The 9,224-nt window shown below is 37.7% G+C and overlaps 1 protein-coding gene across 4 annotated transcripts in view; it reads right to left on the bottom strand.

Moving 5' to 3' along the window:
• Nucleotides 1-302: 302 nt before the first annotated feature.
• Nucleotides 303-9,224, bottom strand: part of ATG4C (autophagy related 4C cysteine peptidase) — a 69,691-nt gene continuing 60,769 nt past the window's right edge. For all 4 annotated transcript variants that reach the window (XM_060206325.1, XM_060206327.1, XM_060206324.1 and 1 more), the window contains 2 exons: nucleotides 8,191-8,310; nucleotides 303-1,587 (listed from right to left, as the gene is read on the bottom strand). In XM_060206325.1, coding sequence (XP_060062308.1) covers nucleotides 1,420-1,587; nucleotides 8,191-8,310 — 288 coding nt within the window. In that variant the 3' untranslated portion in view covers nucleotides 303-1,419. The remainder of the gene's footprint in view (nucleotides 1,588-8,190; nucleotides 8,311-9,224) is intronic.

The raw sequence follows: 9,224 nt of genomic DNA, 5'->3' as shown, positions 1-9,224 counted from the left end.
GATTTAGATAGTGTATAAAATCAAGCGCATGTCACGGACTTCCTGTTCCTGTATGTTGAATTCTAAAATAAATAAATAAATAAATACTGGGCTGAATTTGTCCAGATTTTTCTCTAGGGTAGAGGAAACTTTTGGATTTCAGGCTATATTTCAGTCCAATAAATGATCCTCACTGGGATCTGTCAGAGAAGATTTCTCATCAGGCATACTAAAGCAATCTGTTCACCCTCTGTTTCAGTTTTGTGGGCAACTCTACACCCAACAAACAGGCTTTCTGAAGGAAGAAATCAGTGACTAGTACACAATTTTACATCTTTATAAGTCAGCTTTTCACATGGAAACATGAAAGCTCACATAAAATAAGTCAATATTTTCTTTGACAACAACAAGGGATGCTGTTTGCTTTTATTACAAATAGAATGTGAGACAATGATTTTTCAAACGAAAGAACTGAAATAATCCCATGAAAACCCCAAACGAAGACATTTTTATGTTCTCATATGTTTATTAAAGTATTTATTTTATAATCCTGGCTCAATAATAGCTCCTGTACTTTTATATCACAAAGCTGCTTTGAAGTGACACATTTAGGGCAGCTTTACATTGTAGATGACTTCAGTCTCTAAGCACCGCTACACAGATTTATACAAATATCCCACTGAGGAGCATCTCTACTGATAGTCTTTCTTGGTATTTGTTTTCCAATTTCAAAACTGCATAATAAGTAAAGGTCCCATAAAATTTCATTTTTGAACTAGGAATCAAAACACTGCTACCGTCTTAAAATTGCCTTAACCCGATTTGATTGGATGCAGTTATTATTAACATAACCTTTAAATTTATAGGGAAAACCGATACTTTATATTGACTCCTCAGAGAAGGCTCAATAGCAAGCAAAATGACGGGCCATTATAAAATCATACTGCTAAGTATCACCCTAGCTCACAGTTCTGCTTATATAACTGTATGCATAGCACACTAACAATTACTATTTAATATAGCAAGACACCGCTGAAAAGATCATTTGGTTGCAGGAAGCTAGATGGAAGATTCATTCTCCAGTCTTCTGGCCACTAGTATATAAAAAAAGCACCAAACTATCTTATAATCCCAATTCCCAGGCCTAAAACACAAAACATTCAGGAGACTAGAGGGAAGAATTTGAAGACTGGAAGGCTTGCAGATCTCCTCTAAATCGGAAGGAAATCTGAATCACTCGATACTTATTACAAATCAAGGTTCATTAAGTCATTTCTTTTTCAGAAAAATATTTTTAAATCTTGCCTATCCCCCAACGTTCTGTTTTAAAGAACATATAAAATTAGGATGTCTGTTAAAATAAACCGGCTTCCAGTATACTTGTTTCTCTTCACTTCTGTCCTTCAAAGGACTTCTCGCCAAGCACAGGTGTGCTGATTTTTAAAGCAAGACAAACTCTTCTGTGCTAAATCTTTTCAATCTTCTTTTTTCATCCTCTGAGAAAAGGTCTTCTTCACTGGTTGTAGTAGATGTGAAATCATAATCTCTGGAGTGGCCATTTACAAAAGTAAATAAAGGATATTTCTCCTTTGAAGAAATTTTCAGCATCTGTAACAGAAAGGACAGAAACACCCCTTACTGGATATAATACACCACAAGGCTACATGAGGAAATCTAATGTTTTTGCCCTGAACCTCTCATCTTCATTTATCCAGTGCTACTGTTTCTCTGCTCTGGCTAAGATACAAAAGTTCACCAGCTAAATGACTGTTTCTTCATTAGGGCTATTGACCCTCCGAAATTAAATATATTATCACTACCCCAGTAAGTCTCCTGGTTGCATGAATTTAAAGCCTTCCTAAAGGCTTGATTTATCTTCTTTTGGGTAGTAATGAGTAATTAAACAAAATAGTGCCATGACTATAGTAAGATAATGTGATACTGCAGTACTGCTTGGTACCATGACACAGACTAAGAATCCTCAAACTCCATCAGAATGCCCATCCTAATTGCAGCTCTGCAACTCACATTGATATAATCCTGATCATACCACTCTACCTGAATATCATCTATAAAATAGGCAAAAGGTATCCAATGTCCTTACCTCAGAGAATTAAGAAGGAATAATTGAAAAATGTCTATTTTAGGGAGTCGGGCAGTAGCGCAGCAGGTTAGGCACACGTGGTGCAAAGCACAAGGATCCCAGTTTGAGCCCCTGGCTCCCACCTGCAGGGGAGTCGCTTCACAGGCGGTGAAGCAGGTCTGCAGGGGTCTGTCTTTCTCTCCCCCTCTCTGTCTTCCCCTCCTCTCTCCATTTCTCTCTGTCCTATCCAACAACAACAACAGTCATAACAACAACAATAATAACTACAACAATAAAACAAGGGCAACAAAAGGGAATAAATAAATAAATATTTTTAAATGTCTATTTTAAAAAATGAAGTTTGGCCTTTCTTAAGATTCTTACATTAAAAAAATATATATTTCTGTAGTAGTCTGGCCAACATGAAAACTAGTGGTCTTATACATAGTAGCAAAGTACACTTTACATACCCTTAAAGCTACAGTATATAACTGAAAAGTGAAGAAAAAAAAAAAAAGTGGAGCACAGAGATTTTTAGATAAAGAAACCCACTCTGTATGATGTTGTGATGGATGACTGATTATAAAGCTTAGTACAGAAATGGCTGAAACTAAGGCACAGGAAGAAGGTTTCTATGGAGATCAGGTAAACAAGATTAAATGATCAGTAACTGATGCCACTGACACGTTTGAATGAAGGCAGAAGAAGAAATGCAGGATGAGGAAAAGAGTTGAGAAGACAGTACAGAGAGGCAAACAGAAAAATTGTAAAAATTCAGGGAAGTGAATGTTTAAAATAATTTTATTTATTTTATTTTAATGAGAGGGAGAGACCAGAGCAATGCTCAACTCTGACTTATGGTGGTGCCAACGGGTTGGAGACCTGGGACCTCAGCCTTGAGGCTGAAGGTCTGGTGCACAAAATACTGCGATGTCATCATTCTGGTGCTGTGTGAATATTTTAGGCAAGAAGTGCTCAACCATTTCGGTTACCATAAAAATGTCTAGAGGATAGGAACTAAGAAAGGCTTTTTGCTTCAGGACTAGGTAAGAATACTATTAATACAGTGAGTGTGCAATATAGACAGTTTTTTTTTTGTTGTTGTTGTTGTTAAATTTTTTTTATTATTATTTGGTAGGACAGAGAGAAATTGAGAGGGGGAAAGGAAGACAGAGAGGTAGGGAGAAAGACAGACACCTGTAGCACTGTTTCGCTGCTTGTGACTCTTCCTCTCTGGAGGGGACTCGGGGCTTGAACCCAGGTCACTATGAATGATGAACTATGCGCTCAACTAGGTGCACCACCACCCTGCCCCCTAGAAAGTTTTCAAAAACTTTTTTCCCCCTACTGTCAACAACCTCCACCAGACAGATCATTATCCGTAAGAGTCTGCAGTGTACCTGGGAGTTGGTTCACTCCTCGCACAGTGTATCTGTGAGTTTTGACAAATGTGTATGATGTGCATCTGCTTCTAGTTTCAAACGTGTTTTGGTTAAGCTTTATAATAATTCCTTGGTATTTATTTATTTATAAAATGGAAACACTGATAAGACCATAGGCTGATAGAGGTACAATTCTCACCACCAGAGCTCCGTATCCCATCCCCTCCCGACAGCTTTCCTATTCTTTAACCCTCTGGGAGTATGGACCCAAGATCATTGTAGGATGCAGAAGGTGGAAGGTCTGGCTTCTGTAATTGCTTCCCCACTCAACATGAGCATTAACAGGTCGAGCCATACTCCCAGCCTGTCTCTCTCTTTCCCTAGTGGGGCAGGGATTTGGGGAGGTGGAGCTCCAGGATACACTGGTGGGGTCGTCTGCCCAGGGAAGTTCGGTTGGCATCATGGTAGCATCTGGAACCTGGTGGCCCAGGCAAGACTGAGGCCCTGATTGGTCAGGTATTCTGTCACTCAGATAGAGTTCCTGCTACCTTCAATCAATAATCCATGTTTTATAGATGACAGACTTGAAATATTTTTTTTATATTTTTATCTTATTTTCCCTTTTGTTGCCCTTGTTGCTTTTCATTGTTGTCGTAGTTCTTAGTAGTTATCATTGTTGTTATTGGTGTCGTCGTTGCTAGATAGGACACAGAGAGAAATGGAGAGAGGAGGGGAAGACAGAGACGGGGAGAGAAAGACAGACACCTGCAGACCTGCTTCACCGCCTGTGAAGTAACCTCCCTGCAGATGGGGAGCCGGGAGCTAGAACCAGGATCCTTATGCCCATCCTTGTGGACAGACTTGAAATATTAAGGGGCTGTATAGCTAAGTTGTATCAACTTGATAGAGTCTGTATCTGAAAGAGCCAAGATTCTGCTTCCACAGTCCGGTTCTATTCTAGCCATTGTCTATACTGCCTCCAACAGTAAAGGGAGGAAAATTGCAACATGAACTCAAACTGATCGTCCCAAATACAGCTATCACTTCTTCATCCAGAAATAAGCTCTCCGCCAGGCCTCTTGTTCCATCACTGCTCATATCGCTTATGTTAAGTAGAAAGGTTTTTGTCACCAAGTGATAAATAAATTTACATACATATTTAAAGAAATAAAAGTTACCTGTGTTAGTCAACAATTTGTTTGGCTTTCTAGCTTAACTCTTTTTCAGTCATTAGGTTACAGATGCTAGCATGATGCCAACCTGACTCCCCTGGGCAGATGACCTCACCAATGTGTCCTGGAGGCCCACTTCCCCAGAGGCCCGCCCCACTAGGGAAAGAGAGAGACAGGCTGGGAGTATGGATCAACCTGATAACGCCCATGTTCAGTGGGGAAGCAATTACAGAAGCCAGACCTTCCACCTTCTGCATCCCACAATGACCTGGAGTCCATACTCCCAGAGGGATAAAGAACAGGAAAGCTGGGGCCGGGTGGTGGCTCACCTGATTGAACACACATATTACAGTGCACAAGGACCATGGTTCGAGCCTGCAGGGGGAAAGCTTTGCAAGTGGTGAAGCAGGGCTGCAGGTGTCTCTCTGTCTCTCTCCCTATTTCCCTTCCTCCTCTCAATGTCTGGCTCTCTATCCAATAAATAAAGAAAGATAATAAAATTAAAAAAAAAAAGAATAGGAAAGCTATCAGGGGAGGGAATGGGATATGGAGTTTTGATAATGGGAATCATGTGGAGTTGTACACCTTTTATCCTATGGTCTTGACAGTGTTTCCATTTTATAAATAAATTTAAAAAATTTTTAAAGTTACCTATGGCTGTCTTCAATTCAATAGAAGAAAAAGCTTTTTTTTGTCTGTCCAAATAACTTTATTGGGGACCTAATGGTTTACAAAATATTGTTGTCATATGAGTACAAACAAAGAAATGAGAAAGCACACACATACAGGATGAGACTTGGGACAGGCGTGGCCTACTGCAGCAGAGTCAAGGGGGGAACTGAGACTGGACCAGGGATCCAGTGCCTACAGACTGACGCAGAGTAAGACTTACGCTGATGGTGGCAGTGATGCACAGACACCTACCACAGGGAGATAAGGGGGGTAAGGTTTGTGTTTGTTTGTTTGTTTGTTTGTTTAGCACTAATAAAAAAAGACAACCAAGAAAAATAATGAGTTCACCATAACCTGATATAAAGATTCAATGTCAGCCATCTGGACTAGGGATTGATGCATACATACGAAGCCAGATTTCAGAATGGTGCTGATAAGCTGGGGGTACGGACCTGCCAACATCCATGCCCAGGAAGAAGCAATTACAGGGGCTGGGCAGTAGCGCTACAGGTTAAGCGCAGGTGGCGCAAAGTACAAGGACCAGCATAAGGATCCCAGTTCAAGCCCCCGGCTCTCCACCTGAGTCGCTTCACAAGCGGTGAAGCAGGTTTTCAGGTATCTATCTTTCTCTCTCCCTCTCTGTCTTCCCCTCCCCTCTCGACTGCTCTCTGTCCTATCCAACAGCAATAACAACAACAATATATACCCCCTTCCCTCTCAATCTCTCTCTTTCTTATCAAATTAAAAAGTAATAATAATTAATATCTTATAATCATATAGAGGAGGCATTTAGGCTGGGCGATAGTGTAGCAGAAGGACTTCAGATGTGGATGCCAGAGGTCTCAGGTTCAATACCATGGACCACCATATTGAGTAGTGTTCTAGTGAGTCTCTCTATGTATCTCTGTCCTTCTCTCATGAAAATAAATTTTAAAAATTTAAACTTGAATATTCATTCATTCATGTAGAAGTAGAAATTAAGCATAAGAGTCTTGACTACCTGCTCCATTTTCAAAGGAGAATATTGTAAATATAGCCTATATAGAATCAATGTTTGTTTAAATTTTAAAGTTAAAATATAACAATTTAAAAATTTTAAAGTCAGTTAAGGGGGGAAAAAAGTTTAACTTACAATCTTCTAAGCAAAAGTAAGTGACCAAATTAATAACTGACAAAATAAGCTTTTGATACCACTTTCAAAAGTTATCTTAAGTTACTAATTAGAAAACAACACAGTGATTAAAGTAAGCTGAACTATTAGCAAATTAACTGCAAAAATTATTAGTACCTTAAATTACATTTCAATATGGGTTTTCTTTCCTTTTGTGTATTACTGTGATGCACTGAGAGCAATTATCTTTAAATATTTTTTCAATGTAAAAGTATTAATAAATATTTTTATTAAACCCAGAAAAAGTAATGATTTTCATCATAAAACACCAATATGTAGCTCATTTGTGAATTTATTTTCCTAATCGGTAACATTTAGTATGCTTCTTCCTAGGAATAAACTACTTTACGGCACTAAATATATCTATTTTTCATGTTAAATAACATTTACTCACAAAAAGAAACTTTTAAAAATAAACAAACATACCTGTTTTAATCCAGATAGAAAATAAATGAATAGAGATAGAAACAGGAATTTTTAACAGAAAATGCTCATCAATATCAATCTATATACTTTATACAGAATAATAGTCTAAAAGATAATATATTACACATGATATATATATAACATAAAATATATATTATAAATTAGTATGTACATACATATACATATACTAATTTCAAGCAATCAGAGAAAGGAGATGAAGAATATGTATTTTGCCGTGTTCTCTTGACTTTACAGGTTGAAAAAGGAGAAACAAAAAATGACAGTTGTGATAAATGAAGAAAAAGAGAAGATTCTAGTGTATCTCATTTCCGCCATCCGCTTTCGTTTTTCAGTCATGGTCCTATTACATTTCCACCTTTTACATGGTGAGTCAAGTAAAATAAACCTAGCCTATCTGAAACTTTTTTCATTCTATCTTAACATTAAAAAAAAAAAAATCAACCCACACTATTCATTTTCCTTACTGAAATTAACTGAAAAGCAAGCAGTGATAAGGTACTGTGCTCAAGTTAGGAATTCCAAACTATGTTTCTAGAATTGACTTGACATACTGTAGAATGACAATCTACAACTATTGATAACAGTACAAGGAATCGTTTGGCTATGCCTAGTTTCTAAGTAATCTTTTTTATTGTTATTTTCTTAAACGCTAAATATAGAGTCTTTAAAATGTTTTAGTAGTAGTCAGGAGTCAGAAAAATAAAAAGTAGAACTTTAAAGGTAATGAGAAGGAGTTAAATAAACTTATTTCCAAGATCTTATAAGTAGAATAGATCAGATTAGACAAGCTTATTAGAAGGCAACACAGCTCATTTGATAAAGCAGTTCTGAGAAATCCCAAAAATACCAATTCTCTTTCAGAAAAAAAATCAAAGAAGCAGTTGGACTAACAAGAAATAATGCACAATTTGGCTTGATCAAATACTTCATTAATTTTTTTTTCCTCCCCTCTAAGGTATTGCCCTTTTAAAATCCTCTTCAAATAAAATACAACCTAATTGCTTGCACATGTCTCCAGTCTGCAAAGGGATTTTTATTTCAACAGTGCCACCTAGTGGATCAATCAATACTTTCAACTAGTCACTAGTTTAGTTTCTTCAGTCTCAAAGACCAGCGATCCCAAATAATTTAATCTTCTTGTTCTCAGCAGTCCTAATAATAACATTCAAGGGACAGTCTCACAAAATCATCATAATTCATAGATTTTTATCTCCATATAGGCTGTATTTAATTAAAAAAATAGGTCATTAGCAAATGTTACTACAGTATTTTAAATAAAAGTACCTTGGTGATTTCTTCAGATGCTCGTTTGAAGTCCTGAACATTTCGACAGTAAAATCCTATTGTGCAGCTAGGATCCATCTTTCGAAATAACATCTTTTTAGGAGAAGGGCAGTGGAATGTCTGTAATTTATTTGAAAGTCCTTTAGGATTAATTTAGTTTTATTTGGTGGGCTTTTACGTATAAACAAGAACATTACTTAGTTTAAAATCTGTCAACTACTTTTACTTGAAATTTTTATAAGCATGCTTTTCAAACTATGTTATAGTTTATCCAGTGAAGATGGTCCTCCCCACTCTCCAACTACATAAGAGATGAGAGTCAACACTGTAGACATTAAATTCACCAAATCTCCACATTAGTGCCATTCTGCAAAAGCCAGAGAATCAAACGCAGGACACACTTCTAAACTGCAAATGGAAATAAAAACATGCTGTGGAAAAAGACATAAGTAACCCAGTGGCCAATTTAGAACCAAGTTGGCCATTTTTCTAAAAGTGCTCTTAAATCTGTTTTGTTAAGAGTTTTTTTCTTTTGGTATTTTTTTAATATATATTTATTTATTTACTTTTTGTTGCCCTTGTTTTTATTGTTGCTGTAGTTATTATTGTTGTTGTTGTTGATGATGTCATTGTTGTTGGATAAGACAGAGAGAGATGGAGACAGGAGGGGAAGACAGACAAGGGAGAGAAAGACACCTGCAGACCTGCTTCACTGCCTGTGAAGCGACTTCCCTGCAGGTGGGGAGCCGGGGGCTCGAACCGGGATCCTCACTCCAGTCCTTGCGCTTGGCGCCAACTGTGCTTAACCCGCTGCGCTACCGCCCGACTCCCTCTTGGTATTTTAAGCCTCTAGTAAGGCTATCATGACATTTTAAACAAATACACAGGTCCATGTAAAGGGCAGTTTAAAAATCTTAGCAGTTGGGAGCGTTAGCACACAGCTGTATTTCCTCCAGCTGACCGTCAGTCTGCTGTGCTATAAAGCTCTGCTTTAGTGCTATACAGGACACGGGTGAAAACTGTTCTTTTATGGT

Source organism: Erinaceus europaeus, chromosome 13 (genome assembly GCF_950295315.1).
Source record: "Erinaceus europaeus chromosome 13, mEriEur2.1, whole genome shotgun sequence".
NCBI classification, from domain to species: domain Eukaryota; kingdom Metazoa; phylum Chordata; class Mammalia; order Eulipotyphla; family Erinaceidae; genus Erinaceus; species Erinaceus europaeus.
The sequence above is the reverse complement of the archived record's forward strand: the minus strand, read 5'-3'. Positions and strand labels throughout refer to the sequence as shown.